At 42.7% G+C, this 21,607-nt stretch overlaps 1 protein-coding gene across 3 annotated transcripts in view; it reads left to right on the top strand.

Annotated features, from left to right (window-relative positions):
• Positions 1-21,607, top strand: part of LOC135212974 (unconventional prefoldin RPB5 interactor-like) — a 224,808-nt gene that overhangs the window by 189,370 nt on the left and 13,831 nt on the right. Inside the window, exons 7-8 of one of the 3 annotated variants that reach the window (XM_064246737.1) lie at positions 4,119-4,147; positions 19,232-19,376. In XM_064246737.1, the coding sequence (XP_064102807.1) occupies positions 4,119-4,147; positions 19,232-19,309 (107 nt within the window). In that variant the 3' untranslated portion in view covers positions 19,310-19,376. Of the gene's footprint in view, positions 1-4,115; positions 4,148-19,231; positions 19,399-21,607 lie in introns of those variants that run through there. The other 2 variants (XM_064246736.1, XM_064246735.1) reach the window with 2 other exon arrangements.

Genomic DNA, 21,607 nt, shown 5'->3' with positions numbered 1-21,607 from the left:
CGATTGGCTAGTCCCAGGCCGAATCTCTAGAGAAATGTCTCCGGTCGAGGGAGATAGTTCTGTCTCTTTGTGTCGAGTTGGGCATTCGTGTCAACTTCGACAGTCCAATCTAATCCCTTGCCAGATCATGACTTATCTGGGGATTGTTTTTGAATTCCCAGATTTTTGAGGGTTTCTCCCGCTCAGAAACGGATAGACAAGCTTCTGGAGTCTGATCGAAGAATTTTTGTCCTCCGTAACGCAGCCAGTTTCTCTTGGAGGTCTCTCCTGGGCCATTTGTCATCCCTCATCCAACTGGTTCCCGGAGGTCGTCTCAGAATGAGGTCCCTTTCAGTCGACACTTCGCCAGTCATGGGATTTCGTGTCCGAGGACACGATAGTCGCCTCTTCTCCACAATGTCAGAAGGATCTCCGTTGGTGGATGCAAGTTCACCGCCTCAAGTCAGGGACATCTCTTCTTTCGGTTCCTCCGGCCGGACCTAATGTTTTGGTCAGACGCCTCGGATCAAGGTTGGGGCACACACCTGGGCTCCGAAGCCGCTTCGGGCCTTTGGTTAGAGGAGAGAGGAGCATGTCAATAAATTGGAGGGAACTGAGGGCAGTGTACCTAGGCCTTCTTTCATTTCAGGAACAACTGTTGGAGTCGGTTGTCGCGATCTTTGTCGACAACACCACAGCAGTCTCGTACTTGAGAAACCAAGGCGGCACACAGTCGGATCTTTCTCACTCAAGAAGCCCGATCAATCCTGTGTTGGGCAGAAGATAGGGGGATTACGTTGGTCCCTCAGTTTATCCTGGGCCTTCACAACGTCTTAGCAGACGGCCTTGTCGAGACCGAACGAAGTTCAAGGGTCGGAGTGGACACTTTGCCAGGAAGTCTTCGACAGCCTCAGGAAGAAATGGCCTGTCACAGTCGATCTGTTTTGCCACCCCACTGAATTTTCGGTGCCAGATATTCTTCGCCCCTTACCAGACTCCTCAGAGTGCCGGGACAGACTCTCTTTTGCAGGACTGGGAGGGACTTCAAGCCTATGCTTTTTCCTCCGTTCTCTCTGGTGGGTCAGTCCTCAACAAAGTGAGGGCAACCAAGCGTCTGGATCTCACCTTGATCGCCCCCTTCTGGCCACAGAAGGAGTGGTTTCCCGACCTTCTGGAAGCACTGGTGGAACCCCCCATTCGCCTGCCAGAGAGACCAGATCTTCTCAAACAACCCCATTTTCATCGGTCCATCAGAGGCTCCACATGCTTCATCTTATGCCTGGAGACTGTCAGGAGGTTCTCCAAGCACGAAAGGGTTCTCCTCCAGAGTGGCGCGACAGTTGGCTCTTGCCAGGCGGCAATCAACCAGAGTAAATTATCAGGCTAAATGGTCGGTTTACAGACGTTGGTGGAAGTCTCAAGGACATTCAATTTCTAGACCTTCCTTACCGAAGTAGCGGAGTTTTTTAGTTCATTTACATCATGACAGGGCCCTGTCACCTTCGTGCATTAAGGGTTATAGGTCTATGCTTTCCTATGTTTTTAAGGCAAGGCTTCCTGAGATCTCTTCATCTTATGTCATTAGAGATTTACTTCGATCTTTTTCCCTATCTCGACCCAGGCCGCAGTGTTCGCCTCCGACATGGGACGTTAACAAAGTCCTTCAAGCCTTAAGGTTCCCTCCGTTTGAGCCTCTGAATTCTGCCAAATTTAGGGACCTCTCTTCTAAGACACTCTTCCTTGTCTCACTGGCTACAGCCAAGAGGGTGGGTGAACTGCAAGCACTCTCTTTTCTGGTTGCCAGATCTGGACAAGACATGATTTTGTCATACCTTCCTGAATTTGTCGCAAAGACTGAATCGTCTGATAATCCCATTCCCAGGTCTTTCGTACTGAAGTCGCTGGTCGACTTTGTTGGTAATTTAAATGAGGAATTAGTTCTTTGCCCTGTTAGGGCGCTCTCATGTTATTACCGCCGCACGAAGACATTCAGGGTCGTCCCCGTCATCTGTTTTGTTTCACCCCGAAATGTCAAGAGACCTATTTTCAAAGAATGTGTATCCTTTTTTCTTAGAGATCGTGATCGTTAAAACTGGTGGTTCGGCTGCTGGGGGAAGACCAGACGCCGAGAGCACACAGTATTAGAGCAGTTGCTACATCAGTAGCTTTTATGAAGAACGTCTCAGTCGCCAAGGTGCTTGAGGCGGCGACTTGGCGTTCTAATTCTGTTTTTGCCTCTTTTTACTTGAGGGATATTTCTCTAGTTTCTAGGCGACCTTCGTTCTTTGGGCCGTTGGTGATGGCAGGACAGGTCGTCAGACAGGAGAATTAGGTAGTCTTCCTGTTTTACGTTTGGTTGCTACCTGTATATTATTCATTAAGTTTTTGTTTTTTGTTGTATATATTTTTGTTTTTGTATTATAACCCATGGCAGTTTTTGACGTAGTTATAATGGGAATTAGGCAGTTGGTGGTATTTAGGTGTTTTTGATGACAAGGGGACTGACTGCTTGGCAACTCATGCTGCTTCCATTTTCAGTGTGAAATGGTTCCAGCCACTGGGTTTTGTCGGCACTGGCGACTACGCTTCTCCCAAGTCGATGCTGACCTAGGACTAGCCACTGGTTCGCTTGTCCTGACGACTCCTGCTTCTTCCACTGTCCTGGACAGGGAATTAGTCGATGGATCGTCTGCTGTCCATCTGGTGACTCGCTCACCATCTACTTTTTGTCTCACCTGTCTTCTCGGAGTCAGACACTCGTGTGAGATCAGGCGACATTTAGTAGCCCTGAGTTTTCTTGTTGACGAAGTCGGTTGCGTTGATACACCCCCGATGATCGTGTAACACGAGACCAGGTTGGACTGTCAGGCATTCGTCCTTCGGACTGAATCGCCTTTTTGCTCCGCGCTCCTTCTCTTGGCACCAGAAAGCTCGAGTTAGGAGTTGCTCATGAGCCGATTCGTTGCTGGCGACTTCGGGTTGCGTTGATACACCCCAAGGTTTGCTTAGCTTTGAATCGCCCAGACAGTCCAGACACTCATCCTTTAGGGAAAGAATAGTGCTTGATAGTCTTCAGGGTGCAGCCTTGCTGTCCGCAATTCGTCTGACTGGTCACCTTGGTCGGGTTTCGCACCTGACTTTAGTACAGACGGACTGACTATGCACTTACTCCTTGTCCTGTGCTACCGCAGTTGGTGGCATTATGGTAGGAGACTTTGAGTTGTTAGTATCTTTGACCTTGGGTTGAGTTTTGACTGCCTATGATATATATTTCTTTGTTTGTTTTCTCCTATTCTGTCCGAAGGGGAAATTGTATTCAGATTCCCTCCTCCTTTTCAATGTGGTTAATCGGGCTAGATAAATTATATTAAGGTAATGTTTATTAATATGGAATTTTTATTCTAAAATTAATATTAATAATACTTACCTGTATAATTTATCTAGTCCCACCCATCCTACCCCACGATCTGCCTATCACAACTGATTTGAGGGAAGGTTTTTCGTATCTGTCAACGACAGTGTTGCCAACTGGCGGACAGAATAGGAGGTAACAGGGTTGCCAATGTGGTAAATTTTGGTGCGGTTTTTGGGGTTTATTTAAGGGCTAGATAGATTATACAGGTAAGAATTATTATTAATATTAATTTTAGAATAAAAATTCCATTTTCCATTACCATCAAAATTCACTGTAGATCCCTCCCTGGTTTTGTTAATCACTTTGAGTAAAGTTGAAGGTACTGAAATATCCAAGGAAAGTGTTATGGTTGTAAATATTGTGGGAGGTAAAGTAAAAGATAATAGGACTTCTTAAGAAGTTAAGTTTGTAACAAGTAAAGCAGTAGACATGAGTGAGAAAACATTATGGATTGTTGCACACACCAGAGGTATTCAACATCAAGCACCCGTGGATACTTTGAGACAGTAACTGTATCTGTTTGTAGGAAATAATCCTTAGTTGATTAGTATTTTATTTATTTAAAAACTGAAAAGTCAGAAATTAAGTGTATGCTTGTTTACATGTTATGAAAATTTCGTAGCACTAATGGTCATTGATTAGTATATTGCCAGTGATTATAAGGAATGTTTTAAAGTGTGATTAATTGCAGCATTTTAATTAAAAAGGCACCTTTCTCCAGCAGAAGCATCTTCAAGTCTTTGCAGTAGTTTGGTATGTATGACAGTTTTCATCAACATTGTTTTGTAATGGTTGTTATTTTTATCTCATATCTATTGTAGTAGAATTGTAATGTTAGAGTATTGTATTAAAACTGTTATTCCTATTATCTCGTTCAAGTTATCCCGCAAAGTATCTAAAACAAAACAAAATCGCCCTCAGTGTCACTAAAGCAGTCCAGAGATGACGTGGAAAGTTTATGACCTTGGAGTCAAAACAGAATATGCTGTAATTAGTATTTGTGTTCTGAGTGTTATTTTCTAAGTGTTATACAACGTTAGAAAAATTCAATTCGAATACATACTATATGGCCTTTACTTCAGAATTTAGTGAAAAGCTCTTTAACCAAGAAGAGTTTTTCAGATGTTTATAAATTTGTTATGATTAAGGTTTTTATTGCATGTACAGTCTGTCCCTAAGGTGTACAGTATTACAGTCGATATGTGTTATAATCAGACTTCCTTTTATGATTCCTGTTACTTAATTCCTTCCTATGTTGAGATGTTTATGATTCCTGTTACCTAATTCCTATGTTAAGATAGTTACTTCAAGTGTGGTAGTATACTGATTTAGGCTCTTGAATCTAAAACTTCAAGCTAGCCTTAAACCATTTTTATACTAAATATATAAAAACGGTTGAATTACTTGGTAATATCTGTGATAGGGAAATCTATTGTTAGATGTTTTACCCCATGTTACTCCTTTCTCATATTTTTCTGCCAGTGTTACTCCTATGTCTCTTTTGCCTTGCATCATTGGAGAGGTCAATATAGTTGTTTTATTTTACTTATAGAATTATTTCTGCAGGAAAATGAAAAAAGATTGTAGTGTGGTTCTGTACATAGCACCTGTCACATCAAGGCTTTTGTATTTAGTATGAGAGATAACTTTTTGCATGATCAGGGTTTAGTTAATATTAACTCATTTCCCCCCAATTCCATGCCGTGTGTGGAGGATGAGGTGGGGTGACACAGGAGGACCATTGTGTAATTAAGTCTGAATTTCATTTCAGAGTTATTGAGTTGCTTTAGTTAATTAATTGTGGTGACTTTTCATTTTCCCATACTTTTTTCCCCTCTCCATACACAGTAGTGCACTCCTAGGACTGACTTGTTGAGCAACTAAGTGGCCTTAATTACTATGTCATGTCCTCTTGGAATATGAAAATTGGGTAAGATTGGAGTTTAAGCAGATGGTTGAATGAGGTGACTGTCCTATCAAACCCTGCTTCGGGTACTTGGTCCAGGAATTGTGGATTGATGACCTTCAAAACTTAAGTAGCATTGCATACATCTTTAATAAAGGGCTCATCCATCCTATAATCCTTTTTTTTTTCTATGCAGGGATCCTAAATTGGTACGTAGCCATGTCCAGTGGGAGCTTTTTCTTATTTCTTATTATAGGGAAGGACAAGTGTTGCCCATTCGTTTGTAAAACTATCAGATACTGGGATGGCGGAGACAAATAGCTATATTTCAGCCATAAAATACAATGTATTACTAGTCAACACAAAATTCAGTAATTCTGTCTTCACATGATCAATTATTTCAAAAGTGAGGGGACAGAAAGCTGGTGCCTCCTAGAGAGGGTATTGGTTTTCAGAAATTTTCTGTATGCTATATTTTCCATTAAACTAGAGAAAGGTTGCTTCTGTGGCTTTAATTGCTTAATAATAATAGGTAGGATAAACATCTCCATTGAGTTTCTGAATTCCTATTGAAGGAGAGACCAAGGGCACCTCAGTACTAGTGGGAAAGGTTGCTCTGTCCCCAGGATCCTACATGTTCATCCTCAATCTTAGCTTTCCTTTCATTAGTGAGGTATTTTCCATTTGGTGAAAGGATGTATATTGAGGTTATCCTTATCATTCTCAGGGGCAGATATTGGTGTCCATACTGCATTCTGATTTGAGGTTGTTTAGTATCACCTGGTCTTATTATTGTCACTAGTCAGAGCTCTGGGAGTTAGTAGGCTGTCTCTTATTACTCATGCTGATTTCAGCAGAGATCTAGACAACTGATTCAACTTTTTGGGCCTGGGATTTTTATTACCTTGTTCCAATGAGTTTATTGATAATAAAACCAATCTCTGCCTGGGTGGACTGTGCAGCCCCTCTGTCTTCTAATTTGAAGGATGAGAAATTTTTAACATTACACCAATTCCATACCCAGGACAGACCTCTCGGTAATCATGGATAACGTCTCTGATATGCTGACGTTCAATAGCAAGGTCATCCTTGATACTGTTCATGATTTCCTCTCGCAATTCTGAAAGTACAGCGAGCAGAATTTTCTCATCAGGGGAAACCTGCACTAACTGATTGAGCTAAATAGTCGTATCATCACTGCCTGGCAGTATGTAAGTCCAGGATAAATCAGTACCCCTTAAAAGGTACAGACACTTCAGATGGGGTTGGGTGGAACCTATTAGTGTCCCCCCTTCAGTATCTGATGCTGCATGGGAGAGGCAAGATTCTCATCTGAGTTCTCTCTCTCATGTAAAGCAGAAGAATGTTCCTTAGATCATCTGGATTCAGAGCGGAAATTTCAGTGACTATATCCACTTCATTAGTTACCTCTCTCCCAAGGAACAACTCTTCATTTCCATCGGAGGAGTTGAAGTGGGAGTTCCTCGAATCCACTGCTTTTGGAGTATGTCCCAAATGTGGTTTCTGCTTGGAGAGCGATGCCTAAATGATGCAGTCTCCTCCTGTACTCCTACTGAAACCTATGACTCATAGAGACAGCTGAAAATGAGCTCTTTCATCATTTAAATTTGTCAGGAGCATGTTGCATATTTCACACATCCAGCAACCAGCCAAATTCTCCTTTATTCGCATATTTCACACATCCAGCAACCAGCCAAATTCTTCTTTATTCCTTCAGAGCCTGGCTCATGGGAGGTAATTATGAACCATTTCTACAGTCAAAAAGGAGATTGAACAATTTGCTACATTGCAGGTAATCTGAAGGTCTGCATGATAGCAGCCCAGTACACTTGGTATTAACTACCTGTATCACTGTAGTACTGGTCTTTAGTAAACCCCAAGACTTGTAAGTCAAGCATGATTAGGATCTACTATCATGGCTAAGTTTCATAAACAAGAATTATCGATCAACTTTTGAAAAGTCAATGACTAATGAATTTCAATGACAAAATTCTTTAATACTTTTGCCATGGATTTATTAATCTGGAAAAATGAGGGTTCAGTATTATTGTTTTAATTATTAGTAGTATATATATTATTTGAAGGGAGTATGTAGATCCTCTTGGCAGCATCAGTGGAATTGCTTTTATACAGTCTTTTCAGTTCTCACTATTCTCTCTTTTTCAGGGCTGATGTCTGCTAATAGCTGGCTGATGTACATAATCTGGATAAGAAGAAAGGCAATAGTTCTGAAAAATTAGTCAAGTTTTATTCTGGTACATGCAGTTGTACATTAAATGTGGTATGGTATATCCATAGAGTTTCATGATGCCAGTGTCATTCTCGAGTGGTAGAGCATCTTTGTACTGTCACTTGTACCAGATTGCCTTTTTCCTTATCCAGATCATGTTCATCAGCCAGCTCTTAGTAGGTAGCCCTGAAGAAAAGTGAATTGAAAAATACTTTAAATAATCAATTCCACTGATGCTGACATTATTTTAAACAGAACATTATTACGTATTATTATTATTATATTAAACTAATATAACTAGACCCTGTATATTCAATTTTGCAAATGCTTATAAGACTGCCTTGATGGCATTGGCTTTGAGTGGGAGTTAAAGTTGAAAAGATCTGTAGTCAAATGGGAATATGTATAGCAAAGCTGATGGAGAAAGTACTCAATTGTGGGATTTACTTGCAAAAAATTGTCACTTATACTTTTCATCTTAGGTTTGTACAGATATTGCTCCCAACCTCCTAGTCCTCATATGTTTATTAATTAACTGTATTTGGTTTCTGCAATTTTGGTAATTCTATCAATCATGGTATAATTACACTGCAATGTAATCATGAGTTGTTATAAGTTAGCAGGTTTGTTAGAGTTTGTGTAACTTGGGTTTACTTACTGGCTCACCATGTTTGTCATTTTCATCATAAAGATTGATGTCAGCTGTGAGTGTCCAGTTATTACTGTGTTAATATGTTATATATGTTATACAGTAGTGGAGCTGTAAATTTTTGTTTATCAAACATAAATTTCAAATTGCTATTACTATTTATGTTTCATTCTTGACTTAGTTTTGTCCTGTGTTAGCTGTCATTCTGTAGAAGCTCTGTTACTGAATAGAATTGAATATTTTGTATCTCCCTCCTATGTTTCTCAGGTTAATTCTAGAATTCTCTTTAAGTGTCCTGAGCAGAGGAAGGATAATACCCTTTCTTGAATCTTCACTTTCTAGCCAAATTAATTAGGTGACAACATGTTTACAAATGAATATTTATCTTTATGTTAGTTACTTATCCAATCCATGATTTTTTATATTTCGTGGTACTTTAATTTGAATTGTAAGCTCTCGTTTGACCTATATCTGATTAATCATTGTTTTTTGTTCATTACTCTAACAACCAATTGCTGAGGGAAGAAGATTAGGGTAATGAATATACAGAGCAAGTGCTCAGTCAAGTCTTCATTGATTTTATATCAGATCTTTCTGTAAAAATGAATTTACTCAATTTTACAATAATACATATTAGTGTAAAAGTGCTGAATTATATTGCTCATGTTTTTAGTTATTTTACTTTAATGGCAGCTACAGTAATTTTTAGTTTTTGTATAGAGAAAGTGAAAGTTTATGATATCACTTTGTGTATGCTAGTTTTGGATTATTTTGTGGTAATCAAGGGATAAGTATATTTTTACACATGTAACTTACCAAGTAATTACCTGTAGCTCAAAAGCTCACTACTGCGGCTGTCAAATCTTACAAATTTCGTGATAGAGCTGCCATCGCTAGTGTAGGTGTTAGGACCCGCCCACTTTCGGGACCGATAGGTACAAAAATGCAGAGAGAACCAATTCGTTTTCTCCCGGCTTCCGACTAACATCAGTGGTTTTGGTGGTCTATTTTTTCATCATTGTTGGTGTTATTGGTGATGTACTTGCATATTTTGTGATTTGTTAATTAGCTATTATCATTATGTCAGATCCTAGCACCTCGAGCATTAAGTACTTGCTTACAGGGATGTAGAACTAGATTAACGAAATTGTCTTATGATTCGCATACTAAGTGTAGTAAATGTAGGGGGCAGATTTGTTCTAAGGACCTATCGTGTCCAGATTGTGCAGATTGGGATAAAACTAAATGGAAAACCTTAAATTCTCATTTAGATAAGTTAGCAAGGGATAGGAAAAGGAAGGCGGCTCTTAGAGCCAAAAGTAAGGCTATCTTAGAGAGTTCTCCTTCTTTAGAAGAGGAATTTGCTTCTCCTGCTCAACCTCCTATATCATCCCCGATAATTAGCCCTCCTACTCCTTTAGCAGTGTCTCCTTCTCCAGGCCTCTGTGTTTCCAAGCTCGACACCATTGCCAGCCTTAATATTAAGTTTGAGAAAAAATTTGATTTTCTTGCAAAGGCAATAGTAGATCTTGGCTCGTCTTTCAGGTCGTTTGTGGAGAGAACTTCTCAAAAGTGCGGTTATTAGTGATAATGTTGTGTCATCTGAGGAAGTGGCTGTTCGGGCCACTGGTTCTCCTAGATGAAGGTCACTGTCCCTCTCCCCCACACCAGGGAGAAGACATACCGGAAGTCCAAGGGAGGCTGGAGGGGTTTGCCCCCGGACAGTTGCCCCTCCGTCGCACCTGTTGGAAGTTCACAGGGAGCGACAGAGCGCCATTGGAAAGGTGTCTCATTCAGTGCTTCACGTCTGTCATCGGATTCGTCAGTGGCGTCGCCAGAAAAGAGACATAGACGGCGCAGAATGTCAGCCTCTAGGCCGCTAAAGAGACATTCCTCGATCTCTGACAGCTGTCCGCCTCCTGTTAAGAAGTACAGAGAGGCTGGTATTGACCCTCAACCATCTTGTAGCTTCCAGGTTTCACTTAGTCATCAGTTTTTGGCTGCCAGGCGTTCTCCATTGTCCAAACGCCCGTCACATCAAGAATTTGTAGTGACTGCTGACGTAAATCGCTCAGCTTCTCCATGTACAGTAGCACCCGTATTGGACCAGGTAGCGCCTGTGGCGGACCAAGTAGCTTCTGCACCTGATCGCCCGACTCCCCTCTCTGACAGTTTGATGCACTACGCTTCCTGCTCGGCACCCGCAACGGCCCGTTTGGCACCCGCTCTTGCAAGCTTGACAGTCTTCTGTTGACTTGGCGCCTGCCTTGGCTCACTTGACACCTGGATATACACCCAATCTGGGGCATTTGACGCCAATGGCTACAATATCACTTCCGGACTTACTCCTGATTCTACTTTGACTTATGTAGATGAGTCTTTGGCTCCTCTCAAATGTAAGCTGGATGAGTTTATGAGTTTCACGAAAAAGGAAGCTTCTTTAGGCAATAAAGAGAAGGTGTACTCTCCTATTTCATCAGAGGACGAAGCAATAGAGCAAGAGACCCAACCTCGTTCTGCTTACGCTTTTCTATTGGCGTTCTTATTGGAGAATTATTCAGATTTCTTCTCTCCAGGGAAGACAGCGGCTCCAGCCTCCACTTTTCTCATGAGGAAAGCACCAGTAGAAGAACTTCCTCAGATGGTTTTGTCCTCTGCTTCTAAGATAGCGTTACAAGAGGTGGAAGACTGGGTGGCTATTAAGAGGGATCTTGGCAAGGCTACGTTAGCATTTCCCCCTGGGAGTATCTGCCTCCTCCCAGGGAGATATCTCAGTCTTAGTGGACTCAGCCAGACATTCAGCGTTCAGAGCGGCCAGAGTATTTTTCACTTTGCCAGAGATGGAACATCTGGTGAAGAACATTTTCCAGATTTTGGAGGTGTTTAGTCTCTTAGACTGGACAGTGAGCGCTTTGGTAACAAAGATAGAAAGCTGTTCTTCGTTGCAAGAAAATCTGTCAGCCAATTGGTTGGGAGTCCTTTCATGTGGACGAAGTCCGCACTGTTGTTTTCTCCTTTGGACAAGACGTATCTTTTTTCCACAATCAACGGTAAAAGACATTCTGATAGATCTTCAGAGTAAGTCCATGACAGATTTGTTGATTCAGTCAGCAAAGAAAGAGGAGCTGGTATCTTCTGCATACAAGTTGGTCTCTCCTCTTCAGCCTTGCCCCTTTCATGTTAATATGAATGCGCTTAAAGCAAAATTCATATTAACCCTTTTTGTATTATTGTTGACCCTTTACAACATTATTATTATTATTATTATTATTATTATTATTATTATTATTATTTGAAAATATTAATAAACGTATTCATCTACCTTAAAATTTCTCTTATCTCTGAAGTCTCCTTGGATGGGGGGAGATGCACGGCATTGGCTGCAGCGTTGATAGCACTAATGGTATTGCTGGCATCCCACTTGATATCATCAGTTGGGTTGGGGGAAAGCCGTTAAGACTTTGAGGAGTCTGACGGGATATCATCAAGCTAGAATAGTTCATTGGTTATATCCAATTATATCACCATAACACTATGGTGTTCCAGCCACATTCATGAGATTATCAAGTACTCTATACACTTGTAAGGTAGTTTCCTTGGTTATAAGATATTTTACTTGGTACAGGCAGTCCATGATTATCGGCAGGGGTTCCAATCTGTCGGCACAACGTTAACTGAAAATCTGCAATTTCCAAGGATTTTTGGCACGTATCAGTAGTGATAAGCACCGAGAATTGCTGGTTTTCAGTTATTGGCACCTCAGTCAGGTATGTATTGGCGTCAATACCCGATTATTGGCACCAATAAATGGAAATTGCAACATATCGGTGCCAAAATTCGCCAATTTTTATTGTTAGACAAGCCTTGTAAAACCGGATCACTGATTACCAAGCCTGCCAATAACTGGGGGGCTGCGTTATAAAGGAATTTTAATAACATGGCTGACATTTTACCAAAAGCCTCTCCAAGGGAAGATATTTCTCATATTTTCTGTTCTCAATATAACTGTTCTGTAATTAGCTATAGTATTTTCATGGCTGACTGACATCATATCAAGGTAGGATGAGGAGTGGTTGTTGTAGGTCCTTAAAGGACTGCAGACTTGATTCTCACTTTTGTTTCTTAAAGCAGCTAAAATTGATATGGTACAATAGATCCCCCTGTCTATCTAGGAATGAAAGAAAATGATGTACTGACAAAGCAGCAAATTCTAGATCATTTCCATTCAAATCAAAGAAGACCATTAATGGAGATGTTCCTTTAGTAAAGACATTTTGACTTCCAAATTTTTATATGCTTCAACAATCATAAAAAAATTATGAACAAATAATTTAATAGCAAAACGAGAACTTTTTAGTGCATGGTCTCATTGCTGAGATATTTCTTTGTATTGTACATCAGTTTGGACTACTTAACTCTTTTAGGCAAGTAGCCAATACTAAATTCACCCTCCTCACCAATCCATTTTCTGTCTCTTGAGACTTTTGGAGATCCAATTTTTTGTTTAATTTCCTGGGACTGTGTTATTCATGAAGTGCAAAATCAGTGTGTGAGTATACATGTGTTACAAAGGGTCTCATTGACCCTGTCGAATAAAAAAAGAGAGAAATCACTAATTGGTAAAGTAACCTACCTTGGCATCCACCACAAACTGGCAACTCTGCAGCTAAATCAAGTTATTAGATCTAGGTTAAAAGCAAACTCTGATACAAAAATAGTCTTGAGATAAGTGTCAGAGAATTCTTTTTATATAGAAACATTAAAATCAATCTGTAAAAAGAAACTAAAATTGTCAGAAATAAAATTTAAAATATGTATACCTAAAATGAATACATATGTAATTAGAAAATGTCTTTTCCCTGCACTCCATCTTCTCTCAAATGTTGTTTGGTTTAATAAAGTCTTCTACCTTTTTGACAGGAAGAATTTGGCAGATCTTCTACACTTTTCTTCCGGACCTCATTTCACTTTGTGTGATCTATCTTTCTAGAATAGCCGCCTTTGCCCATGGTCACATTATGTTACACTTTTAGAAGCTCTAGTTTTCGCACACACAAACACTAAATGGTTCTAGAAGCTTCCATGAACACACCCTGTTTGGCGCACGAACAGACACACATGATTGCATTTTTCAGAAGTCATGATCACATGACTTTCGACCAACCAGGTTAACTTGCGCACCTGCACTCTCGTTGATACGACATTATAATGTTATGCTTGTGTATGCTTTGTCTCGTTCAACCACCCAAATTATTCGCTAATGTCTTGAAGCTTATCCATAACACTCGTGACTGTGCAGTTGCACATTCCAGTCTGTTCGCAGCAAAGTCCATTGCACCCTAATTTTAATTACTATCCTTTCCAGTGCAGTCATGACATGTATAGCATATCAAAACTTACCTCAAAGGCTAACTTATATTGTTCATCAAACATTAGGCTCTGATTGAGAGTAAAAGAAAATAAAAAAAAAAGTCATGTCATAATGAGTGAAGTACATGTTAAAATGCAGATGTATGAACAGCATGCATTTACTGTTGGAATTTACCAGATACTAAAATTAGTGAACATTATTAACTATTGAAAGTTGAAAGTAGTTTTATATCATGTACTATATTGTATGTAGTACTTATACAGGCAGTCCCCCGTTATTGGCGGACTCGGTTAATGGTGCTCCAGTTTAATGGTGCTTGTCTAGCCCCATAAAATTGTTGATTTATGGCTCCATAACGGGCCAAGTTTCAGGTGCCGATAATAGAGTTATGGCACCATAAGTGCCATTAATTGCTGAGTTTCGGTTAATGTGGTTTTCGCTTATCAGCACCCTGCCCGGGAAAACAGAACCCCCTCTGATAAACAGGGACCACCTGTATTTTTATTAGATGTTGAATACGTTATGCAATGGTAGTCACAAACCATTTGCTCGTTTTTGCTTGTTTGTATGGTGTTTTTACGTTGCATGGGACCATTGCTTATTCAGCAACGGGACCAACTGCTTTATGTGACTTCCGTATCACATTGAGAGTGAACTTCTATCACCAGAGATACATATCTCTCACACCTCAGTGGAATGCTCAAGAATTGAACTCGCAGCCTATTTATAACCTGAGTTTACTTGTAATAAAGGCAGTACTGTTTCTACCTGACTCTTTATCATACCCTCACACTGGTGATCTCCCGGAATGGACGGTGACACACCGGTCTTGGCTCAGCCATTAAGGGACTAACTACCACCGCTCACCTTCAGAGACCTTTAAAGGACTCACTACGGCGCCTCAGTCTAGATCTCTGAAAGTTCCCTTCTGAGGAGAACACCGACGCCTTTAACGGACTAATTACTACAGCACATCTCCCAAGGTGTGTTTAGGTGTTCTCTCTACTTCATCCATTTCTGTGAGGGAGACATGCCATGTTCCACAGCAGCCAGCTATTTAGGGGTAGAAAACAACCCCCCTAGCCCCACTTCACCCCAGAGCACAGACGTATCTCCCTCTGTGAAACTGCCCATGTTCTTCACAAAGAATCCAGCCTCATGGTTCCTGTGCACGGAAAGCCAGTTCTGGATCGCAGTTATGTCGCACGAAGCCTGCAAGTCTGACTTCGTCATGTCGACCCTGTCGTAGGAGGTTTATGCCCAAATGTGTCCATGGATGGTCGCGCAGCCAGACACGATACGCTACAGGAATCTGAAGGCGAAGCTGATCGACACCTTCTCCCTCCCCGCCTTCAACAGGGCCACCCAAATTCTCGACCTGGTAACGAACCCCATACACGACCCAGACCCACAGGTCTCTTGGAATAGGTTGATGGACCTCATCCTCCTGCCAGAGTGGGATGACCGCAGGCAACAGAGGGAGATCAGCCTTAAGCAGGAGATATTCCTCCGCCAGTTGGACCCGGAGGTGAGGAAGCAGATTACAGAAAGCCATGCCCTATCCAACGATGAGTTGGTCGCGAAGGCCCGGAGATTAACCGAGGCCTCCCAGGCAGCCACCTTTTCCACCCCATCAACGCCTTCGACCAACTGCCTGATGGAGGACGACACAGCAGCAGCAGAGGCACCAGAAATTCAGCAAATAAGCCAACACAGTGTGAGAAACCATGTTCATACATCCAGTCAATAAAAGGGGAAGGCAGCTGCCCCCATCAGCAACCATGGCTGCGTTCCTACAGAGGCCACAACCTGTAGGTTTTTACGTCCAGGACAAGATCTCTGGCCGGAGGATGTTAATGGACACTGGGGCTATGCAGGAGGGGATTGCAGCCGCACCCCCAATGCCAATGCTGCCCTAATGGCCACGATTGGGACCCCCATCGATTCTTACGGCACGAGATCCCACAGGATATCCATCCCGGGACGGACCTACATGTTGTCTTATATCGTTGCCGACGTCAAGGCCCCCCCCTCCTCGGCACAGACTTCTTGGCACAACACGGGCTCCTGGTTGATGTGGGCCTCAAACACCTCCTCGACACAGGGACCTGCTGGTCCTTCCCCCTTGCCGCAGGCCCAGTCATTCCTACCATTTGCTCCATAGCATCCCACAAATACAGCGCCCTCCTTCAGCATCTACCATCACAGCATCTACCATCACATCGCGACCACTAGCCCGCCCACACATGCAAAGTTCCACAGGCTACCGCCAAGCCACATTCAGGATGCCAAAAGGGCCTTCGCGGAAATGGAGCAGATGGGCATCTACAGGAAAGCCTCCAGCCCGTGGGCATTACTCCTCCACATGGTCAAGAAGGCGGATGGAACCTGGAGACCCTGCAGGGATTACTGTCGGCTGAATTTAGTGACTACTCCCAATCATTACCCCCTGCCGAACATGCAGGACCTGGTGGGGGTCCTTCATGGGGCAAAATTATTTACAAAAATGGACCTTCTCAAATCATATTTTCAGGTACCGATCCACCCCAAGAATGTCCCTAAGATGGCCATCATTATGCCATTCAGGTCCTACGTCTTCTTCTACTCCACCTTTGGCCTGAGACCCCATGATGCCAAAGGTAGCCGCCGTAGAAGTTCCCGACACCAACAATGATCAAGGCCCTGCAGGAGTTCATCAGGATGGTGAACTATTACCGTCGACTCACACCCGACATCAGCCGCACCATGTTCCCCCTGACAGAGGTCCTGAAGGGGAAACCAAAGAAGCTGGTGTGGGAGACAGCGCAGCAACAAGCATTCCTGCAGATGAAGAGGTCTCTCACCAGGGCGACCACCCTTGCCCACCAAGACCCCGCAGCGCCCCTACAGCTCACCACCAATGATAGCAACGTTGCCTGTGGAGCAGTCCTGGAGTAGGCGATTCACAGAGTTCCCCAACCACTTGCCTTCTTCAGCAGGAAATTACAGTCCACTGAGACCTGCTACAGCCCTTTCAACCGCGAGCTACCAACGGTCTACCAGGCCGTTCGGCACTTCTGCTACCTGTTTGAGGGGAACCCTTTTATCATCAGAACGGACCAGCAGCTGGTGGTCCACACCTTTACCAAAGGAGATGCCTGGTCTACCAGACAGCAGTGACACCTTGCAGCCATTGCGGAGTTCGGTTGCACCATCTGCTACATCAAGCAGCCGACCCTGAGTTGCCAGCCTACCGGACCGCAATCACCTCCCTTAAGTGGGAAGACATGCTCTTCAGCCCGACAGCAACAACTCTCCTCTGCGATGTCAGCATGGGACGCTCTCACCCACTGGTTCCAGTATCCCGAAGAAAGAAGGTTTTCAAAATTGTCCACGGTCTCTCACATCCGTCGGGCCAAACGACAACTCGCCTCCTGACTGAGAAATTCGTGTGGCACGACATCTGAAGAAACTCTCGGAAATGGGCCAGACAGTGCTTCCCATGCCAGACAAGCAAGATCAGCAGGCACACCAAGTCAGGAATCAGCCGTTTTTCCCAGGCCAAGCGGAGATTCAGCCATATCCACGTGGACGTCGTAGGGCCTTTTCCTCTGTCAGGTCACAAATACCTCCTCACAGTCGTCTGTCGATCCACCAGATGGTCCAAAGCAACACCAATGACAGAGACCACCACCAAAGCCTGCACGGAAACCCTTCTCTCCAGCTAGATCAGCCATTTCAGAGTGCCTGACAACATCATGATGGACCACAGGGCCACCTTTCTGTCAGATTTGTGGTCACTGGCTCGCCTGATGGGGACTTCGCACCACTGAACCACCGCCTACAACCACCCCGCAGCCAACGGTTTAGTGGAGAGGTTTCATTGTTCCCTCAAGGCCTCCCTGATGGAGTGCTGCTCTGGCGACAGCTGGAAGATGCAGCTACCTTGAGTCCTCCTCGGCCTCCGCACCGCCCCGAGGGCCAACGGAGAAAGTCTACGGGGAAACCTTGGCAATCCCAGGCAAGTTCTTCCCAATGTCGACCGATGTCGAGGACGTCTCAATCACCAGGCTGCGAGAATTTGCTGGGAAATTCACCCCCTGCCTCAAGACTTTCTCCAACAGGATAATCATTTCTGGCCCAAGGCCTTAGCCACCAGCAAAAACGTCTTTGTCCACCAAGACGCACGCTGGCTGCCCCTGACAAGACGGCGGTCCTTTCTGTGTCCTCTGCCACTCAGAAAAGGCCTACCTCCTGCGTATCAATGGCTGTGAGGATTGGGTCTCCATTGACAGGTTGAAGCCACCCATCCTGACGGAGGAGGACACCACTCAAGATGAACCTGGCAGCCGCCCCAGAGTGCCACCGCAGAACCTGACTTCCCCCGAGACCCCCAAACTATACCAACGGCGCCGCGGCCCTCCTAGGACAGCAGTCAAACCCCCCAGGACTTGTTCCAGGGGCGAAATCCTGCCGCCGGGCCCTCTGGAGGACACGAAGGACAAGAGCCCCCGAAACAGCTGGTGTCACGGACCGGGGGCACCTCCGCCCTCCGATACGCTACCACAATTAATATTCGGCCTTCCAGTTTCTGTTTTATCATCCAATGTTTACTGCTATAACCATTGTCTTTGGGAGGGGGGAAGTATTTGTAAGAACAACAACTATTTCCTAAATTTATGTATATAGTTTTCCTGTCGGCATTTTACCTCACATCATATGATTAAGCACTTTTCGGCCTTGCTGCCGACATATCATTCATATATATTAACCCATTATAGCAAGTAATATTTATGTAAATTAGCATGTCAAGAAACACAAATCTGGGTCGGATCGTGTCATTTCTGTCTGTGTCGGTCGTATACTACATATCCGCCCACACACCTGTTTATAACCTGAGTTTACCTGTAATAAAGTCAGTACTGTTTCTACCTGCCTCTTTGTCATACCCTCACAGTGTAAACTGTATTTTTTCAAAGAAACCCATCAGTAATATGTAATGAAAGCCCACATCCCATCCCCTTATTGTTGTTGCGACACATCCTAATAGGTAATACAGTTAGGAAGATGGGTGTTGTTAACCAGTGGGTCAAGGTGTGCCTATATATGCAACATTATTAGCAACTCTAATATTTTTTGTGTGGAATATCTAAGAGCATAGATGTCCCAGGGATTATGCAGACCATGGTAATGGTACTGTATGATTGATGGGTTAATAGGGAAACATGTATCCTATGTCATAAAAACTTAGTGGGCTAACTTTGATATCTGTTGAAATAGCATTCTTATTACATGGTATTTACTGCTTTACTTAGCAGGGTTACTGAGTTGAGAATTTCTCTTCATTTTAGTATATTTATTCTTCATGTGCCTCTGGAAAAATAGGAGTTAGTTGATCATCAGCTGCACTGGTAATCTATCCAAAATTGGAACCCTCTCACTAATTAGTTAGTAGCTATACTTCTTGGTAATTTAACCTATCTAATATTGTCAACAGTGTCGTTCAGTATTTATTGGACTAATTCATATGTGATTACTATCAGTACCTTTGGAATTTTATTAATTAAGTTACTGCATCAGGCCTTGTGGTCCACTTTTCATCCTTCTTTATTAAATATTCCCTCTGGTTTAGCCGATGAATAATCCTCATTTAATAGTCACTCAACTAATTATGTTTCCAGATACCCACTCGGATGATGAAAGCAGATCGAGTCTTCCAAACACGGTGGCTGATGATGCTAGCGCTCCTATACCTCTAAAGACTTGTTTCCCTAAAAGTGATGATGGTGACGATGATGATGAAGAAGAAGAAGAAGAAGATGAAGATGATAGCAAAGGATCAGTACCAGTAAGTTTTCATATGAAGGAATTGTAAATTCCATGAAATCATTTGACATAATCTTGAATTGCAATGCTCTCATGTTAAATTTGTAACTGCATTTGTTTAATATTAATCTATGTGTAGAGTAGGATTATTGCTTTTATATGGATTATGAAAACTGATTGAATGGAATCTTCGAAGTGAATGTTTCTCAACTTTGATGATTTTTTTTCATTATCAGTGATCATGCTTTGTTTATCTTAATACTGTATGAGTACTATATTATTGTTATTGTTGCTGTTGTAGTATTGTTATTGTTATTGATCAACATTTTTTAAGAAATGAGGCTAACAAGTCACCAACACAAAAATGTAATTAAAAAGTGCTCAATATCCAAAGTTACATTTGGTGACATTGTCAGGTAACAAAAGCACTTCGTAAATACAGTGGGACTCATGAGAAAAATCTCACCTCTTGTGTATTAACTGCTTGTCAGTAATTCAGGATATAGTATTATTGTATTTGTTGCCAATAATTGAAAATATGTTTACTTTTTGCTTTTGTATGTCTGGTAGAGAAAAATGAAGTAAATGCTAAATAACACCAGAGCAGTTAACTAGATAAGAAGTTAGGTTTTCCCCATAAGGGAGCCTCATCGGATTTATGAAATGCTTTTGTTATATGATTATTTCACCATAAGTAGCTGTGGATATTGAGCACTTCTTTATTGCATGTGTTGGTGATATTTTTGCCTCTTTTCTTAAATCTTTGTGACCACTGGAGGTTAAGAACACACCCAGTCAAAAACAGTTAAAAGGAATACTTAAATGTTTTAAGCCAAAGCTCATCCTCTTTGTAATAGTAGAAGTCGTGGCTATCAGTGATTGGGACCACTCTGACTTCCTGGGTAGGATTACCAGGGTCATTACATTGCAGGAGGAGATCTTTCTCAATTAACATTTTGGAGTGATAATTCTGATAGCAGATGCACCATCACTGAAAGAGAGAGATGAAAGAGAAAGACAGGGAACTTTCAGATACCTACTTAGGTGTGAAGACCATCATTCTACATTAAACTGATTGCAATATTCTCCTGATGAGCAGGATTGAAAAAAAAATATTAATCACTGAGTGATCTAATTTGGCTGCATCATCAAACTTGTGAGAATGATTCCTAGCCCATTATCCAAGGAAGTAGAAGGCAGATACTTGCTGGACAAAAAGTGTCTGGAGATATATTCTTCCTCAGAGAAAAAGGGATCCCTGTTTTGACTATTAAAGAAGCAAAAGTTCTGGAAGAAGGGAAAGCAGGGCAGCTGGTGGGAAGAAGAATGTCCTCTAATTTGAGCATCTGCTTTAGTGCCCAAAGCACCACAGACTAAAGTCAGGCAAACAAGTGCCAGCTGTAACTTGACAGCTCAGCTTGAGCAATATGACATTTTTGAAAATAAAATGTATTTTTCCCTAACCATACAAACCTGGAGTCCTTTACTTGGAGATAGATTGCAGCTCAGCTGAAACTACCAGCTAATCGTCACTTTGACTATAGCCAGGACTTTGATGATGACCCCTGAATCAAGGGGGTGGGTGTTTGGCGGGACCATATAAGTAAAGGACTCCAGGTTTGTATGTTTAGGGAAAAATGCATTTTACTTTCAAAAATGTCATTTGTGCCTACACCGTATGCAAACATTCCGTCCTTTACTTAGGAGACTCATCCTAAGGAGGGATGGAAGTCCTGTCTTGCTGGCTGAGAATGGAACCCGGGATGCCAGGGCCCGGGATTATAGCTCAGGGTCGTGGATCCTTCACCCCGCGAGCCATGGTAAATGCGACCTGATGGCTGATGGCCTCGGTATCAAAGGCGTGAGCGTAGAACTCTCTCTGGCAACCAAAACCAGGCTATATAAACATAACGGGTTTGTTGGGTTGCAGCACACTCCCCATTGGAAAGGAGTGTGGAGACTGACTTCTGTGTGTCTACAGAAAAACCACTAGTCGGACATGGAATGCTTACCAGTATCGAAATCGGTGCCAGAGAATGGGTTTCTATGCTATGACCCCAAGTAAGGGGAAAAGGTGAAAAGAAAATAGGGCAGTCATACTCTCACATTCACCACCAGCCTGATACTGAACCTCGATCCATGATTCGATACTTCAGACCTCTGAGGGCACGGAGGCAGCTAAACCACTTGCTGAGCGGCTACCACAGGACCAAGGTCAGTTGTGTCGAGGT

Source organism: Macrobrachium nipponense, chromosome 42 (genome assembly GCF_015104395.2).
Source record: "Macrobrachium nipponense isolate FS-2020 chromosome 42, ASM1510439v2, whole genome shotgun sequence".
In the NCBI taxonomy this organism is placed as follows: domain Eukaryota; kingdom Metazoa; phylum Arthropoda; class Malacostraca; order Decapoda; family Palaemonidae; genus Macrobrachium; species Macrobrachium nipponense.
This window is presented reverse-complemented; position numbering and strand designations above follow the sequence as displayed.